This window comes from Notolepis coatsorum (genome assembly GCF_963971535.1).
Source record: "Notolepis coatsorum genome assembly, chromosome: 17".
NCBI classification, from domain to species: domain Eukaryota; kingdom Metazoa; phylum Chordata; class Actinopteri; order Aulopiformes; family Paralepididae; genus Notolepis; species Notolepis coatsorum.
Genome location: NC_140181.1, coordinates 1,473,286 through 1,492,863, shown reverse-complemented (window position 1 = coordinate 1,492,863; position 19,578 = coordinate 1,473,286). Strand labels below are relative to the sequence as shown.

The 19,578-nt window shown below is 43.1% G+C and overlaps 1 protein-coding gene across 2 annotated transcripts in view; it reads right to left on the bottom strand.

Moving 5' to 3' along the window:
• Positions 1-2,155: 2,155 nt before the first annotated feature.
• Positions 2,156-19,578, bottom strand: part of LOC311244328 (prostaglandin E synthase 3-like) — a 52,152-nt gene continuing 34,729 nt past the window's right edge. Inside the window, exons 5-8 of one of the 2 annotated variants that reach the window (XM_084333788.1) lie at positions 17,068-17,157; positions 9,569-9,625; positions 3,486-3,513; positions 2,156-3,301 (exon numbers count right to left, since the gene is read on the bottom strand). In XM_084333788.1, coding sequence (XP_084189914.1) covers positions 3,282-3,301; positions 3,486-3,513; positions 9,569-9,625; positions 17,068-17,157 — 195 coding nt within the window. In that variant the 3' untranslated portion in view covers positions 2,156-3,281. The remainder of the gene's footprint in view (positions 3,302-3,485; positions 3,514-9,568; positions 9,626-17,067; positions 17,158-19,578) is intronic. The other variant, XM_084333789.1, reaches the window with a different exon arrangement.

The window sequence follows — 19,578 nt, the reverse complement described above, 5'->3', positions numbered from 1 at the left end:
CCCAAAGCTGTAAAGGAATGTGAATCACTACCCACTTTCAAAAACAATCTCAAAAAACACCTACGGGAGACTGCAATTCGAAACTGGCCCCTACAAATGTCCTAACCTAGTTGTACAGTAAATTACCAAGTATGGTTTTGTCAGTATTCCAATGTACAGTGTACAATGTGTGTTCCCGCCCTACCCAACCCCCCCCCCCCCCCCCCTCCAATGTACAGCCCCCACCCACCCACCCAACCTCCTCCAATGTACAGTTTCTACATCAAATGTATATACTCTTTTTCTGGACACTTTTGTATCACAAACAGTACTGTATTTGCAAATCTGATGTCATAAATGTATAGATGTAGCAGTACTGTCTATCTGTATGTCATGTATGTCATATATGTTATGATGAATTGAAAATGGGGGACCCTGATGTAAACAAGACGAAAGTCTTTCTCTGGTCTGCATCCCCTTAACAATTGTATGTATTGAGCTGTACTGTACCCATTCTGCAATCTGTTAATAAACTTTTCAATCAATTCAATCAATCAATCCCGGTAGGCCTTCTCGTCGTTGTCCGAGATCAGCCCCACCACCACTGTGTCGTCCGCAAACTTCACTATGGAGTTGGAGCTGAACTTGGCCACACAATCATGTGTGTATAGTTTATACAGCAGGGGGCTCAGGACACAGCCCTGGGGGGACCCGATACTCAGGGTGATGGTGTTGGGAGGTCTGACCCCCCCACCCTGACCGCCTGGGGCCTTTCACTCAGAAAGTCCAGTATCCAGGCGCTCAGAGCGGAGCTCAGACGCAGCTCGATCAGCTTGTCCACCAGTCTGGTGGGGACTATGGTGTTGAACGCTGAGCTGTAGTCAATGAACAACAGTCTCACATAGCCCCCCTTCTGACGGTCCAGGTGAGAGAGGGTGCTGTGCAGTACTTGGGAGACCGCATCGTCAGTGGACCTGTTTGGCCTCTATGCAAATTGAAATGGGTCCATATCACTGGGGAGGGAGGCACAAATGTAATCCTTAACCAGCCTCTCAAAACGTTCATGGCCACAGAGGTGAGTGCCACCGGTCTGTAGTCATTAAGACCTGTTGGGGAGGATTTCTTTGGTACCGGGATAATAGTGGACACCTTGAAACAGGCAGGGACCACGGACTCAGCCAGGGATGTGTGTATATTTTTTGCGTTCGGTTTGCGCGATCTGATTGGCCACTGACGTTTTTTCCAGCGCCAATCGCGTTACTCCTAACAATCGCGCCAGCAGGCTGTTACCCTATCCAACTAACCTTAACCAGTATGTCATAAATGTCACTATGAATTGAAAATGGGGGACCCTTATGTAAACAAGACGAAAGTCTTTCTCTGGTCTGCATCCCCTTAACAATTGTGTGTATTGAGCCGTACTGTATTGTACCCATTCTGCAATCTGTTAAATAAAGTTTTCATTCATTCAACCAAATTCGAAAGAGTCGCCAAGCTTAACCAGTTTGTTAGGAGTAACGCGATTGGCGCCGAGAGAAACGTCAGTGGCCAATCAGATCGCGCAAACCGAACGCGGAAGTGAAACTCCATTGGGGAAAATATACAGGCGCCAGGGATAGATTAAATATAGTGAACACTGGGGCTAGCTGGTTAGCACAGGACTTAAGTATACGCCCCGTTGTCCCATCATGGAGCTGGTGAGGGGGAAGGGAGCTTGTGAATGAATGTTGATTAGAGCCTTGACCTAAGTAGTTGTCGCTACGGCTAATCAACATTCATTCACGCCATCTCCCATGAGCTCAAAATACTTGTTGTGTTGCAGGGCTCTATCAGAGCTTTGCCCCCAGCGGTCACTGCCTACATTTCAAGTCCGCACTCTTATGACGTCTTGTGCGATTATAGTAACAAATGTTCCACATAATAAATAGAGGGATTACTGTATGTAGCATTTCCAAAATTAGTATGTACATTTAAAGTGGTTCTGGTACAGGTCCAAAACGACTACAATTCTAGTGTGCAAAGTAAATCCCTTTGAATGACAAGCGATTAAAATTTTCATCGAGGCAAAATAATCATGAAAATTTAATACTATTAATAATTCCAGCAGATACGTATACACAGCCAAAACCTCAAGGCTAGTATCAATTTGCCATAAAAACACACCTTGTAAAATAAATTGGGTCTTAGACAGTTTATTAGAAAGATGTAGACAATAAAAAAAAATTCCACTGTAATTCAACATTAATTGAAGTTCTTCAACCTGTGATAACCAGCCAGTTGAAATACACAAGAACTATGCTTACACTCGTCTCCCCTTACTTTTTTTTGACAGTGCAAATATAATTCGGAAATCACACATTGCCATATCATTCCCTGACACCCCCTTATCCAACACGACCGACCAGGGAGGATCTACTATAGATTAACAACTAGATGAACAACTGTATAACTTTATGCAAACTGAAGGAACTTTGAGGGTTTGCAAAACAAACAGATGTCGAGGCCCAACCTGCAGAGTGTTGTGTCTGAGTGACGGCCTGCTGCTGTGATCAACATCAACAGGAACATCAACAAGCTGATGGCTGACAATATTATGCACTCGGATATTTCTGCACAAAAATAAAAAATTCCAGAACATTCCAATCTTACAAAACAAACATTTAACAGGCAGAGTAGTAAAGGAAACATTTAAGCTGGAAGGCTAAGCTACAGAGAATGGTTTCTCGGATAACACACACACACACACACCACATGGAAGGCTTTCGTTTAGAGGAACCCAATCAGGAGACGCACCTATAGCTCGGATACACGTCTGTCGTCTAGTGTCATTTATAATTCAACTTTATAGTTAAACTACACTGAACAACTACCTTAAAAACACAATATTGGGAGGTGGATTTATTTGCATTTCTTTCCTTTTTAAATCACAATTAATTTGCAAACAATGTTCTTTTTTTAAAACTCTTCAAATGTATTGCTCAGTTGAGGATTACTATACAGTTCTTTCAACAAATAAATGTGTGCTTAGTTGTAATAATTAACAGTAAAACCAAAAGGTGCAGTATACTGCAGAATGGAAGTGGAGATAGCTGCTCTGTACAACACTTTATCACCCTTCAGTGGACTGATGGTAAAATAGTTCTGGAGCTGAGGCTATGGATTTAAATATGGCTACCGACTCATATATACAGGTTTCTTTTGTCACTGCCTTCAATTTTCAAGATATACAGCTTTTTCTTTTTGATGATGGTTCCTCCTGCTTCCCCTGCTCCTGTGTTTCTCTTCACAGGCTCTGGAGCCTTTTATTCCAGATCTGGCATCTCTGAAAACAACAAACAAGTAGAAACGTTGAGCTAATGGACAAGATTTACAGCAGAAACATTAAAGATGAAGACAAAACATTTCCGGGTCATCGTACAACTCGGTCATGAACGCACTTAGCAGCGCTAGTATTGTGACAAAGCTTTATTTAATGATCTGTAGATAAATACATTAAGAAAACTTACTCTCATCATCACTATCTGCAGACTCGTCCTAAAGAAACAGAAAAAGAGAAGAGAACAAGATTAGACGTTCGACAAGGCCTCCAATTGATGCTCAGAGTACACATGTAACAGGTTAATATGGTCTGAGTCAAGTCAAGTCAAGAGTTTTAATTGTCACGGCATACAGGTATACAATGAAATGCGGCTGGTCTTGCCTGCGACGATGTGCAATACAGTGGTACAACATATAATAGAATCCAATAGAAATACAGTGGTACAACATATTAATAGAATCCAATAGAAATACAGTGGTACAACATATTAATAGAATCCAATAAAACAGTGCAATAAACAGGTACATGGTGTGCCATCTCGGTATCTGTACATTAGTATTTACAGAGCATATAGGACATGTTAGGTAGCTTTAGTAGTGCAATACACTGTTCCTGATGTTATACTACTTTAAAGTGGCCTTTCCTCTGGCCATAAGTGTGCGTGTGTGCGGCATGAGTGTTAAAGTGGCTGCTAGTGTGTGAGCGTGCTCAGCGTGCGTGTCGTGTATGTGCTTGTGTGTGCTTGTGTGTGGATAGTTCAGTTTCTGTGGCTCTCAATGTTCATTGTTCAAGGCTCTGATGGCCTGGGGGAAGAAGCTGAGCCTAAGCCTCTCCGTCCTAGTAGCTGGGGTTCGCAGGCGTCTGCCTGACTTCAGCAGCTGGAACAGGCTGTTATTGGGGTGGTGGGGGTCTTTCATTATCCTGCAGGCTCTGGATTTGCACCTCTTGTTGTATAGACCATGTAACAGGTTAATATGGTCTGAGTACACATGTAACAGGTTAATATGGTCTGAATACACATGTAACAGGTTAATATGGTCTGAATATACATGTAACAGGTTAATATGGTCTGAGTACACATGTAACAGGTTAATATGGTCTGAATACACATGTAACAGGTTAATATGGTCTGAATACACATGTAACAGGTTAATATGGTCTGAGTACACATGTAACAGGTTAATATGGTCTGAATACACATGTAACAGGTTAATATGGTCTGAGTACACATGTAACAGGTTAATATGGTCTGAGTACACATGTAACAGGTTAATATGGTCTGAATACACATGTAACAGGTTAATATGGTCTGAGTACACATGTAACAGGTTAATATGGTCTGAGTACACATGTAACAGGTTAATATGGTCTGAGTACACATGTAACAGGTTAATATGGTCCGAATACACATGTAACAGGTTAATATGGTCCGAGTACACATGTAACAGGTTAATATGGTCTGAGTACACATGTAACAGGTTAATATGGTCTGAATACACATGTAACAGGTTAATATGGTCTGAATACACATGTAACAGGTTAATATGGTCTGAGTACACATGTAACAGGTTAATATGGTCTGAATACACATGTAACAGGTTAATATGGTCTGAATACACATGTAACAGGTTAATATGGTCTGAGTACACATGTAACAGGTTAATATGGTCTGAGTACACATGTAACAGGTTAATATGGTCCGAATACACATGTAACAGGTTAATATGGTCCGAGTACACATGTAACAGGTTAATATGGTCTGAATACACATGTAACAGGTTAATATGGTCTGAGTACACATGTAACAGGTTAATATGGTCTGAGTACACATGTAACAGGTTAATATGGTCTGAGTACACATGTAACAGGTTAATATGGTCTGAGTACACATGTAACAGGTTAATATGGTCCGAATACACATGCAACAGGTTAATATGGTCCGAATACACATGCAACAGGTTAATATGGTCCGAGTACACATGTAACAGGTTAATATGGTCTGAATACACATGTAACAGGTTAATATGGTCCGAGTACACATGTAACAGGTTAATATGGTCTGAATACACATGTAACAGGTTAATATGGTCTGAGTACACATGTAACAGGTTAATATGGTCCGAGTACACATGTAACAGGTTAATATGGTCCGAGTACACATGTAACAGGTTAATATGGTCTGAGTACACATGTAACAGGTTAATATGGTCTGAGTTAGGCTTGGGCGGTATCCTTATTTTCAAACCGGCAAACCTTTATGTTATAATACCCCGGTGCACGGTATTTGACGGTATGACTTTCATTTTCATCAGCGGGGGGGGGGGGGGGGGGGGTTTACGTGTTACCAAGTAAACAAATCATCGTCAGCTCTCAGAATGGTAGTCCCGTCCCGCACCGGTAGAAGCCTGCACCGTTTTAGCGTTAGCATCTAGCCTATAGCCATGGCAGACTATTTGATTCCTTAAGGGCTAGAAATTGCCTGGGTTTTGGTGATATGCTCCCGAAATGCTCCCGTTGTTTGGCTACTTCTATGTGCAGTGAAAACTACTCGAATGCTTTATAACCTAGTCATTGATTTAGTTCAGGGTAATCTAAGATTAGCCGCAGAGCTAACGCTACTTAAACGTGAGCTAACGCTAGTTATTCAAGCTCAGTAGCTCACAGAGAGAGATAAACAGCTGACAGCGGATAGTACAGGACGGTACAAATACAATAAAAAGGCGGGTGGGGGCTGTTGTGTAAACCTTGTACTCTTTAGTTCACATAATTATAATAAGAGACGGATTGCCCCACAACAACACTGCTCTCGTCACAACGCTTTACGGTATTTTCACAGCACTGTCGTAACATTACCGTAAAACGTGAACACCGCTGTGACCCACTCGCTCCACTAGAGCGGTCTCGCCCTCTGCTGGCGCGTGTGTGCACTACACTCAGTGTGTGCACTACACTCAAAACTCCGTTTCACTGTTATAGAAACTGAAGCGCATCTGTGATTTTGACGGTGACGGACGGTATTGAAAATCAATACCGTAGGTATTTCTAAATACCCTGGTATACCTTAATACCGTCATACCGCCCAAGCCTAGTCTGAGTACACATGTAACAGGTTAATATGGTCTGAATACACATGTAACAGGTTAATATGGTCCGAGTACACATGTAACAGGTTAATATGGTCTGAGTACACATGTAACAGGTTAATATGGTCTGAATACACATGTAACAGGTTAATATGGTCTGAGTACACATGTAACAGGTTAATATGGTCTGAATACACATGTAACAGGTTAATATGGTCCGAGTACACATGTAACAGGTTAATATGGTCTGAGTACACATGTAACAGGTTAATATGGTCTGAGTACACATGTAACAGGTTAATATGGTCTGAGTACACATGTAACAGGTTAATATGGTCTGAGTACACATGTAACAGGTTAATATGGTCTGAGTACACATGTAACAGGTTAATATGGTCTGAGTACACATGTAACAGGTTAATATGGTCTGAGTACACATGTAACAGGTTAATATGGTCTGAGTACACATGTAACAGGTTAATATGCTCTGAATACACATGTAACAGGTTAATATGGTCCGAGTACACATGTAACAGGTTAATATGGTCCGAATACACATGCAACAGGTTAATATGGTCAGAGTACACATGTAACAGGTTAATATGGTCAGAGTACACATGTAACAGGTTAATATGGTCTGAATACACATGTAACAGGTTAATATGGTCCGAGTACACATGTAACAGGTTAATATGGTCCGAATACACATGTAACAGGTTAATATGGTCTGAGTACACATGTAACAGGTTAATATGGTCTGAGTACACATGTAACAGGTTAATATGCTCAGAGTACACATGTAACAGGTTAATATGGTCTGAGTACACATGTAACAGGTTAATATGGTCTACTTTCACAAACCCCCCCCCCCCCCCCGTTTCATTGTTTTGTTTGAATCTCCTACCCATGTTCTGGGGTTTGGTCTGAACACGTGACATCATTACACACGTGTTGTTCTGGGGTTTGGTCTGAACACGTGACATCATTACACACGTGTTGTTCTGGGGTTTGGTCTGAACACGTGACATCATTACACACGTGTTGTTCTGGGGTTTGGTCTGAACACGTGACATCATTACACACGTGTTGTTCTGGGGTTTGGTCTGAACACGTGACATCATTACACACGTGTTGTTCTGGGGTTTGGTCTGAACACATGACATCATTACACACGTGTTGTTCTGGGGTTTGGTCTGAACATGTGACATCATTACACACATGTTGTTCTGGGGTTTGGTCTGAACATGTGACATCATTACACACGTGTTGTTCTGGGGTTTGGTCTGAACACATGACATTACACACGCACGCGCCTCTGGGACAGTACTTTTGGATGCATATCAAATCAAATGTATTTGTAAGGCCCGACAACACGCGTTAATGTCCCCATGGGCTGGACACGTCTTGTTTAACCCTTTCACTGCCACACGACAGAAGGTTAACCCTTTACTATCACACAACCGACAGCGGAGCTAATGATGGAGCATCGCCGTCGGTTGTGTGAAAGGGTTAACCTTCTGTCGTGTGGCAGTGAAAGGGTTAAACAAGTCAAGAAGAAACATCACAATAAATCAACAAAAAAAAACACCATGAAGTCCATTTTTTTTTTAATAAATTAAATAAATGACGCAACACTCCCATGTGTTGGTGAATCCCAGTCACATTAGCACGTAAGCTAACAAAATTGTGTTGATGTGTTTGTTTCATCAATAAATGAGGCAGAATACACAGTCCTTTTTTGTTTATTTCACTTTGTTCTTGCTGCAAACAAATAATGAATGCTAATGTTTAGTAGTTTAGTAGAGTCTATTTAACCCTTTAATCGCCAAGGACGCCGTAACTCGTCATTCCCCGCCATGCTTTATCTGCCAATGACGCCGTAACACATCATTGAGATCAATATTTCAAAAATCTGTGATGGCAATCATATTTCTCCCGCGGAGACTTGAGATCTACTGTTGATCCCCTCTCAACTCTCCAACGGTTCAAGAGCGCCATCTGGTAGCCGATCGGCGGATCGCCCAAACCGGAAACGGAAACTGGTGCTCATCCAAATTCGGTCCGACCATTCGGTAGCTCCCGGGACTTGAGCTCGACACAATGGATAGCGATCCGTTACCAATAACTCGATAAACAACATGATTTGGACGTATATACTATTATACAACCTGGAGATGGATCGCATATTTCAACATCCCATAATAGGAATCTTTTTGCTCCACGCTCATCGCCCAACGGCCCGAGGAGACTGGGGTAAGTTTCAGCGTTTTTTTTCAACATGTTCGATACTAACTGCTATAATGATCATATCACCCACACTACATGAATCATCCAACGTTGGCCACGGAATTATAAACAACCCCCCCCCCATCCGGTCAACATCAGATGATAAGTAGTAACTTCTAGAAGCACGTCCATTTGACATTTTTTATCTGGTGCCGATCGCTATCAAACTGTATTTGATCATCAATATAATGCATTTAGGGCTATAAATCACGTTCTGGAGAATGCTGCAGAAAACGATAAAAATATATTTATACTTTAGACCGTATTTTAGTATGAATATGTGAATGAAAAAGTATAACGTTCCTACATCCTGAACGATAGAAAATTGACGTTGAATGGGCCATGGTAATGTCAATTTAGCAATACAATTTAAAAAGTTATAGCCCTGCAAAGAAGGGGAACTTCTCCATAGACAAATAGAGCTGGCAGAGGATGGTATAAGGATGTACATAAGCGTGGCAGAGAAAGGGTTAAAGATGGCGGTTTTGTGTTTCCATTTGTGCAGGACGTTCCCCCGTGTAGCGCAATGATAGCGAAGTGACGATTCTCTCTTCTGACCAATCAGTGGTCTGCAGTGTTTCACGTCACTCTTTTGGTATCACTTCTACCCGCTTGGAACCTCGAAAAAGCAGGTACTAAAAAAGTACCCGGTACCAGTTACTATCCGAAAATTTTGCCAATGGAAAATCGAAAAGGCAGAGTAGAGTAGAGTAGGTACCATGCAGTGGAAAAGCGCCTGAGCCCTGAGACCCAGTACTGCCTCCTGCCTGGTTAATCTCACCACACACACCAGAACACAACGCAGCCGTAACAAGCAGGTTACACACACACATCATAATAATCAGTCATAAGTAGTGCATTTGTGAATTGATGGCAGACACAAACAGAAGAAAACTCTTACATCATCAGCTCCATCTAGATCAGGAAGGTCGTCTTCTCCTCCCATGTTGTTCATCATCTGGTGATGAAGCAGGCAGAGAGAAGCGTTAGCAGGCAGAGAGAAGCGTTAGCAGGCAGAGAGAAGCGTTAGCAGGTAGAGAGAAGCGTTAGCAGGCAGAGAGAAGCGTTAGCAGGTAGAGAAGCGTTAGCAGGTAGAGAGAAGCGTTAGAGAGAAGTGTTAACAGGTAGAGAAGTGTTAGCAGGTAGAGAGAAGTGTTAGCAGGCAGAGAGAAGCGTTAGAGAGAAGCGTTAGCAGGCAGAGAGAAGTGTTAGCAGGTAGAGAAGCGTTAGCAGGCAGAGAGAAGCGTTAGCAGGCAGAGAGAAGCGTTAGCAGGCAGAGAGAAGCGTTAGCAGGTAGAGAGAAGCGTTAGCAGGCAGAGAGAAGCGTTAGCAGGCAGAGAGAAGCGTTAGCAGGCAGAGAGAAGTGTTAGCAGGTAGAGAAGCGTTAGCAGGCAGAGAGAAGCGTTAGCAGGCAGAGAGAAGCGTTAGCAGGCAGAGAGAAGCGTTAGCAGGTAGAGAGAAGCGTTAGCAGGTAGAGAGAAGCGTTAGAGAGAAGTGTTAGCAGGTAGAGTAGCGTTAGCAGGCAGAGAGAAGCGTTAGCAGGCAGAGAGAAGCGTTAGCAGGCAGAGAGAAGCGTTAGCAGGTAGAGAGACGTGTTAGCAGGTAGTTAGCAGGCAGAGAGAAGCGTTAGCAGGCAGAGAGAAGCGTTAGCAGGTAGAGAGAAGCGTTAGAGAGAAGTGTTAGCAGGTAGTTAGCAGGCAGAGAGAAGCGTTAGCAGGTAGAGAGAAAGCAGGCAGAGAGAAGCGTTAGCAGGTAGAGAGAAAGCAGGCAGAGAGAAGCGTTAGCAGGCAGAGAGTAGCGTTAGCAGGCAGAGAGAAGCGTTAGCAGGCAGAGAGAAGCGTTAGCAGGCAGAGAGAAGTGTTAGCAGGTAGTTAGCAGGCAGAGAGAAGCGTTAGCAGGCAGAGAGAAGTGTTAGCAAGTAGTTAGCAGGCAGAGAGAAGCGTTAGCAGGTAGAGAGAAGTGTTAGCAGGTAGTTAGCAGGCAGAGAGAAGCGTTAGCAGGTAGAGAGAAGTGTTAGCAGGTAGTTAGCAGGCAGAGAGAAGCGTTAGCAGGCAGAGAGAAGTGTTAGCAAGTAGTTAGCAGGCAGAGAGAAGCGTTAGCAGGTAGAGAGAAAGCAGGCAGAGAGAAGCGTTAGCAGGCAGAGAGAAGCGTTAGCAGGCAGAGAGAAGCGTTAGCAGGTAGAGAGACGTGTTAGCAGGTAGTTAGCAGGCAGAGAGAAGCGTTAGCAGGCAGAGAGAAGCGTTAGCAGGTAGAGAGAAGCGTTAGAGAGAAGTGTTAGCAGGTAGTTAGCAGGCAGAGAGAAGCGTTAGCAGGTAGAGAGAAAGCAGGCAGAGAGAAGCGTTAGCAGGTAGAGAGAAAGCAGGCAGAGAGAAGCGTTAGCAGGCAGAGAGTAGCGTTAGCAGGCAGAGAGAAGCGTTAGCAGGCAGAGAGAAGCGTTAGCAGGCAGAGAGAAGTGTTAGCAGGTAGTTAGCAGGCAGAGAGAAGCGTTAGCAGGCAGAGAGAAGTGTTAGCAAGTAGTTAGCAGGCAGAGAGAAGCGTTAGCAGGTAGAGAGAAGTGTTAGCAGGTAGTTAGCAGGCAGAGAGAAGCGTTAGCAGGTAGAGAGAAGTGTTAGCAGGTAGTTAGCAGGCAGAGAGAAGCGTTAGCAGGCAGAGAGAAGTGTTAGCAAGTAGTTAGCAGGCAGAGAGAAGCGTTAGCAGGTAGAGAGAAGTGTTAGCAGGTAGTTAGCAGGCAGAGAGAAGCGTTAGCAGGTAGAGAGAAGTGTTAGCAGGTAGTTAGCAGGCAGAGAGAAGCGTTAGCAGGCAGAGAGAAGTGTTAGCAAGTAGTTAGCAGGCAGAGAGAAGCGTTAGCAGGTAGAGAGAAAGCAGGCAGAGAGAAGCGTTAGCAGGCAGAGAGAAGCGTCAGCAGGCAGAGAGAAGTGTTAGCAGGCAGAGAGAAGCGTTAGCAGGCAGAGAGAAGCGTTAGCAGGCAGAGAGAAGTGTTAGCAGGTAGTTAGCAGTGTTAGCAGGTAGTTAGCAGGCAGAGAGAAGCGTTAGCAGGCAGAGAGAAGCGTTAGGCATAAAAGAAAATATTGTTTGTTTCCTGTTGGTTGTCAGTTAACACTTTCTCTGCCACGCTTATATCCATCAATGTTTGATCACTGCCAGCACTGTAAGTCTATGGAGATGTTTACCTTCTTTGCAGGGCTATAACTTTTTAAATTGTATTGCTAAATTGACATTACTATGGCCCATTCAACATCGATTATCTATCGTTCAGGATGTAGGAACGTTTTACTTTTTCATTCACACATTCATACGAAAATACAGTCTAGAGTATAAATATGTTTTTATCGTTTTCTGCAGTATTTCCCAGAACGTGAGATATAGGCATAAATGCATATATTAGATTATCAAATGCCGTTTGATACCGATCGACGCTATATTAAAATGTTCAACTGTACATGGTCCTAAACGTTATGACTGATCATGCGTGGGTGAACGAGGGGGGGGGGGGGGGGGTCGTTTATAATTCCGTGATCGTCGTTAAATGCTTCATGTAGTATGGGTGATATATAGATCAGAGCAGTTTGTATGGATAATAATATTCAAAAACGCTGAAACTCACGGCAGCTTCCTCTTAGCGATGGGGGATGATACTGGAGCAAACAGATCCCAGTTATGTGATGGGGATCGAGGCGATCCATTACCGGTTTGTATAATACTAATATACGCCCAAATCATGTGGATTATTGAGTTATGGCAACGATCCATATCCACAGTGTGTGTCTTGAGTCCCAAGACGATAAACGAGTGGCCGGACGGATTTAGGGGACGGTCCGAGCTCCAACAAGCATATCCGGTTTGGCAACTCACCGATCAGCCACCAGGTGGCAGTATTGAAGCGTTGCAGAGTTGTGCTGGCTCAGACAGCATCTGACAAGGCTCCGTGAGTGAAATATGAATATCATGCCGAAAATATGAAATATGATCAGAATAACGTCGTACGCCGTGATCTGGCAGAATTCGCATGAACTTGAAACACTTCGTAAGCCGTTTCCGGCGGAGAACGTTTTTCTTTTTTTTTTATCCACTTTTTCTCCCATTTTTTCTATATTTTTCTCCCATCCCAATTTCGTATCATCCAATTCAACCCTCCCCTGTCACGGACGCTGTTTCTTGCCTCCCACAAGCCGGCTGCAATGTGGACTAAGTCATACAGAGCACAAGTCCCCTCCGGTACTTGAGGTAACAGCAGTTGCATCTTTTCACCTGCGCAGCTCGATCTCTCAGTGGCGAGGAGTAACGCGTGGGAGGCTCACGCTAGGGCTGGGCGATATGACCAAAAACGTTATCGCGATAAAATTATTAAATTATTTTCATATAATTCGATATCGATAATTATCGTCGATATAATGTCTGTCAAGTTTAATTAACTTCTAATATGCTGCTGCGAATGTCTCAAGTCGAGTTGATGTCGTCATCAGTCCGCGCACGTTAACAGTTAGCCGACAAGCGGAGTATCTCATGACAATAAATATGACACTAAAATACTCTCTTCCGCCACAATATATTGAAACGACGTCCACTCCCACACTACTATAAACGTGGCCTCAGAATTCAAAACACACACATACTCGGCACGTAAATATATAAAACAGTGCCGTGCAAGCTAGGTATCCTAGCCAGCCTGTTGCTTCTAAGCGATGTATTCCACGACAATGTGCTAAATATGACACTAAAATACTCTCTTCCGCCACAATATATTGAAACGACGTCCACTGTATACCCCACACTACTTAAACGTGGCCTCAGAATTCAAAACACACACATACTGGGCACGTAAATATTTAAAACAACGGCGTGCAAGCTAATTAGCCTAGCAAGCCTTGTTGTTGAGTGAGTCCTAGTACGTCTCCTTCCGGATCTCGTTCGCTCTCGGCCATCTCCTTCACTGATTGGTTGTTAGCTGTTGTGCGTATGCACGTCACGTCATCACGTAACGTTGGTTGTTGTTAGTGAGTGTGGTGAGCCGAGGCTGAACGGAGCCAAGCTTGGAAATCGATATATCGAAACTTTGCGACCACGTTTCATGTTTATTTCGAGGAAATAATTTATCGCGATAGTTATCGTTATCGTTTTATCGCCCAGCCCTAGCTCACGCTGCCCCCGACACTTCCTGATTCTACTGCGCAGGCGCACCAACCGACCTATAGGAGTCGCTGTCCACAACGCCCGATCCCCACCCATCAGTTTCCCACCCCCTAATACGGCCAATGTGTATTAGTACGGACGACCAGCTAAACTGAAAGCAATGTGGAGCGCTGGGCTCGAACAGGCGAGCCCAGCGTCTCCAGTACGCCACGTAGCCGCCCTCCGGCGGAGAAAGTGTTAAGGCCATGGGTAGGTAGGGATTTTTTATTTTTATTTTTTATTCTTTCCCACGGCGACTATGGATAGAGAATTTCTTTATTTAATTAAAATGTTCACAACAACATGGATGCATGTACTCTGCCAGCATGTTTAATATCCATAATACTAAAGGTTTGACTAAGATTTTTATGAAACTTTATTGAAAAAAAAAATAAAAAAAAAGATAAAATACACTGGGTCGCACCTAAATCGGCAGGGTCGGTCGGCAACCAGAAACAAACCATTTTTTCTTTTAGGCCTTAGCAGGCAGAGAGAAGCGTTAGCAGGCAGAGAGAAATGTTAGCAGGCAGAGAGAAACGTTAGAGAGAAGCGTTAGCAGGCAGAGAGAAGCGTTAGCAGGCAGAGAGAAGCGTTAGCAGGCAGAGAGAAGCGTTAGCAGGCAGAGAGAAGCGTTAGCAGGCAGAGAGAAGAGTTAGCAGGTAGAGAGAAGAGTTAGCAGGTAGAGAGAAGCGTTAGCAGGCAGAGAGAAGCGTTAGCAGGCAGAGAGAAGAGTTAGCAGGTAGAGAGAAGCGTTAGCAGGCAGAGAGAAGCGTTAGCAGGCAGAGAGAAGCGTTAGCAGGCAGAGAGAAGCGTTAGCAGGTAGAGAGAAGCGTTAGCTAGGGCTGTCTTAAATACTTCGATGCTTCGTTCGATGGCACAAGCTTCGAACATTAAAAAAAAATCGAAGTAAAATATATATATATATTTTTTTTCTTTGCCTAAAAAAAACTTGCGCCTCCATTCCAATGAAACAAAAGTAAGCGGCGCCTCGACTCCACCTCTCTACAACAAGCACGTGGAGATTATCTGTGTTGAAAACAACAAGGACATGTGCAGCAGACATGTCGACGAAGAAGTCATCAGACGTGTGGTTACACTTTAAAATATGCAAAGACAATGCCCAAAAAGCCAAGTGCCAGATATGCCAGCAGAAAATGGCATATCACAACTCTACAACAACTTTGTCAAATCACCTAAAAAACGTAAGTATCGTTGTACACAAAATATTAATAAGGCTATGCATATGCTGCTATGACTAATGTGTTACCAAGTTGGCTAATTTAATTGTAATCATCTGCTTTTGTAGGTGCATTGTCTGATATAATTATAAATTAAATATAATATAATTGTTTGCTTGATAGACGAAGGTTGCAACATAATTATGTAATGTCATGTCGTTGGCTGTGAGAGCAGCCCCACTGCACTCAGGCAGCGCAGCCGAGTGAAACCTTGTTGGCTGCGTCAGTCACGAAAGGGGCTACTTAATTAATTAATCCAATCCACTTTATTTATAGAGCACATTTAAAAACAAAAACGTTTACCAAAGTGCTGTACAAGTCCCACAACATAAGATAAAAAAAATATATATATATATATTATAATTAATAAACAAAACATTTTCTTCGAAGCTCGGCCCAGAAGCTTCGATTGCCAAAAAAAGCTTCAAAGGTCAGCCCTAGCGTTAGCAGGTAGAGAGAAGCGTTAGCAGGCAGAGAGAAGCGTTAGCAGGCAGAGAGAAGTGTTAGCAGGTAGAGAGAAGCGTTAGCAGGCAGAGAGAAGCGTTAGCAGGCAGAGAGAAGTGTTAGCAGGCAGAGAGAAGCGTTAGCAGGCAGAGAGAAGCGTTAGCAGGCAGAGAGAAGCGTTAGCAGGCAGAGAGAAGTGTTAGCAGGTAGAGAAGCGTTAGCAGGCAGAGAGAAGCGTTAGCAGGCAGAGAGAAGTGTTAGCAGGTAGAGAAGCGTTAGCAGGCAGAGAGAAGCGTTAGCAGGCAGAGAGAAGCGTTAGCAGGTAGAGAAGCGTTAGCAGGCAGAGAGAAGTGTTAGCAGGTAGAGAAGCGTTAGCAGGTAGAGAGAAGCGTTAGCAGGTAGAGAAGTGTTAGCAGGTAGAGAAGCGTTAGCAGGCAGAGAGAAGCGTTAGCAGGCAGAGAGAAGCGTTAGCAGGCAGAGAGAAGTGTTAGCAGGTAGAGAAGCGTTAGCAGGCAGAGAGAAGCGTTAGCAGGCAGAGAGAAGCGTTAGCAGAGAGAAGCGTTAGCAGGCAGAGAGAAGCGTTAGCAGGCAGAGAGAAGTGTTAGCAGGCAGAGAAGCGTTAGCAGGCAGAGAGAAGCGTTAGCAGGCAGAGAGAAGTGTTAGCAGGTAGAGAGAAGCGTTAGAGAGAAGTGTTAGAAAGAAGTGTTAGCAGGTAGAGAGAGAAGCGTTAGCAGGCAGAGAGAAGTGTTAGCAGGCAGAGAGAAGCGTTAGCAGGTAGAGAGAAGCGTTAGAGAGAAGCGTTAGAAAGAAGCGTTAGCAGGTAGAGAGAGAAGCGTTAGCAGGCAGAGAGAAGCGTTAGCAGGTAGAGAGAAGCGTTAGAGAGAAGCGTTAGAGAGAAGCGTTAGAGAGAAGCGTTAGCAGGTAGAGAGAGAAGCGTTAGCAGGGAGAGAGAAGCGTTAGCAGGCAGAGAGACGCGTTAGAGAGAAGCGTTAGCAGGCAGAGAGAAGCGTTAGCAGGGAGAGAGAAGCGTTAGCAGGCAGAGAGAAGCGTTAGAGAGAAGCATTAGCAGGCAGAGAGAAGCGTTAGAGAGAAGCGTTAGCAGGCAGAGAGAAGCGTTAGCAGGCAGAGAGAAGCGTTAGCAGGGAGAGAGAAGCGTCAGCAGGCAGAGAGAAGTGTTAGCAGGCAGAGAGAAGTGTTAAGAGAGAAGCGTAAGCAGGCAGAGAGAAGCATTGGCACGTTCCATTCAGATACTGCTCTATAATGGTACCAGAGTTTTCACACTGCCTCAAACACTGTAGTCTGGAACATGACCTACTCAACTTCCTCATCTTATTGTGACTCAAAATATAAACAAGCTAACTTTAACGAGGCCTGGGATGGGTGACCATTTGTCAAATGTAACTTTACTTAAGAACTTTACTTAGCTTCTATGGTTGTCATTCATAGACCTATCAGCTATGTTCTGATTTTTGTAGCTGGACAATCTTTTTCCTTTACATTTAGATTAAGTGTTGTTAGGAAAGAGCGTTCACTGATGCATTTTGCTGACCTCTGAGAAACGGTCAAAGTTGCCAAGCTCCTCGTCCGAGTCGTCCTCCCAGTCCTTCCAGTTGTTGAAGTCGACACTGAGCCAAGTCACCTGTGAAGACAGAAGGTTTGAAGGCCTCACGTTAAAGGTTTGAAGGCCTCCTCACATTAAAGGCCTCACGTTAAAGGGTTGAAGGCCTCACATTAAAGGCCTCACGTTAAAGGGTTGAAGGCCTCACATTAAAGGCCTCACGTTAAAGGGTTGAAGGCCTCACATTAACACTTTGACTGCCCATCACAAGTTTTCTCGGGTTTACCCCCCGCTGGTTGAAGGCCCACTCACGAGAATTCTCATATTTTCTCGTTTTTTTTAAAATTTATTAGCGATCTGAAATCATATTTCATCAACCAAGTCTACCGTTGGAAAATCAACCACTCCAGGCGCTCAGATGTGAAAAAAGCGCCCCCTATCGTCTCCCAGATGGTAATTCACCCTTTTGGATTGAACTCGATGAAAATGAATGAAAAAAAAAAAACGGAATCCACGTTTTACTTCTCACTCATGCAACCGCTGTCGACCAGTTTCACTCTGGAGTTTCAGAGCAGCGGGGATTATGTGTTTTTACACTATACTCGGTGGATCAATAAAATTATCGATCAGGAATTGGAATAATCCATTTGGATACCATCTGATCTCAGGTAAGGAATCTATGTTACCAGGCTTAGGATAATCAGATCCGTTTTCACGGAGATATAAGCTTTTATGTGATTATGTTATATGGCTGTTTGGCTGTGCGAGCGGTCAGTAACTAGGAGAATCGATTTTCAGCTTGCGGCACGAGCACACCAGGGTTCTAAATTAACGGGGGCTTGGGGCAAAAATGCCCTCAAATTGACCAAATGCCCTCGAAAATCAGTTAAGGGGGGCAAGAAAAGCCCCTGACAGTTTACTAATTATATATATAATTATATATATGCTCTACAGTGCGAGCATTTCCCTCGTATTTGCCCCTAATAATATGTGTGTGTGCGAACCGGAAAAATCATTTACTCGCAGTGTGCGAGACGAGTGAATATGACAAAACAGCTCCGCTGTTAATAGTTCAGAAACTGGACTGAAATTCAGTTTTTGGGTGGAACGTTTGTTGCAAGGAGGGAGGGAGGCGGGGACCGCTGCGTTAGCAAGCTAAGCATCTGCATAGCGCGACCTGTGTAACGTTAAGTAACTTGTGTTCCGCGGGGAAAGACTGTTCCATTTGTAACACAACTTCAAAGAATAACATCCAAATCCGATCCCGATGCGCATTTTCTTCATTCCACAGCGCTGAGCGTGCAACGTATTTCATTGATACTCTGGCCAGAGCCTATACTCACAAACGTTCCAGTGCTGTCTTCGGGATAATTTTAATCCAAACGTCCATTCAAAACTTATTATGAAATAATTCTGGGATGTCTGACTATTTCCCTATGCATTGGTGCGAGTTCAGCTGACAGTCCATAAAGTCCATGACATAAGTTCATGAGATGCTCTGTTCTTTTGTTGTGTTTGAGGTGGATGTTGTTGAGTGTGTGGGGTTTTTCATGTATCAATTTGAAACAAGCCTCTTGACTGTTGGAATTAGGGATGTTAAAAATAGCTATAATATTATTCAATATTAGACATTCATTGATCCAGAGGCAACCGGCTATTCGTCTGCTATTTGTAGATATATCAAGACAACAACACAACTTGCCCTCAGGGACAATCATATTTAATCTATTTAGATAGAGTATGTATGTATTATTTACAGATAATTGAAGGTACCTCAAAACATGAAACCAAGCCATGTCACACATCGTGTGTGTGTGTGTGTGTTACTTGAACAATTTTCACTGTGCTCCTAAATTTCTTTGTGTGCTCCTAAATTTTTATTTAGATTTTATTTATTAACATTTTATTTAGGAGCACATGTGCTCCTTGGGAAAAAGGTTAGTGTAGTGATGCACCGATGTGAAAATTGTGGCCAATACCGATAACCGATATTAATATTGCTGTTCTGGCCGATACCGATATTTACCGATGTCGATATCTCTGTATAGAAAACACTTTTTTATGATAATCAAATAAAGAGCTATTTTCCAAAACGCATAATTTTTTTTTTTACTTTTGTAACTTATTTTCAGAAATGACTGATATTTTGAAACTATAAGGCCAAAACATGTAAAAAGAAAAAAAAAAATATATATATATATTTTTTTAATATCGGCCCTATCTTGATATCGGACCGATACTGATGTGTAAAAAAACGGCCATATCGGCCGATATTATATCGGCTGCCGATATATCGTGCATCACTATGTAGAGCCCTATATATGGAGACATTAACATTACGTTATCAAACATAGGGACGAAGACTGTAAAAAAAAGTGTCAACAATATTTTATAATCTTTGTTAATTTATCATAAAAATTCTGTGCCCCCGAAATACAAAAAAAGCCCCCAAAAATCAATTAATTAATTAATTAATCAATCAATCAATCAAAAAAAGCCCTT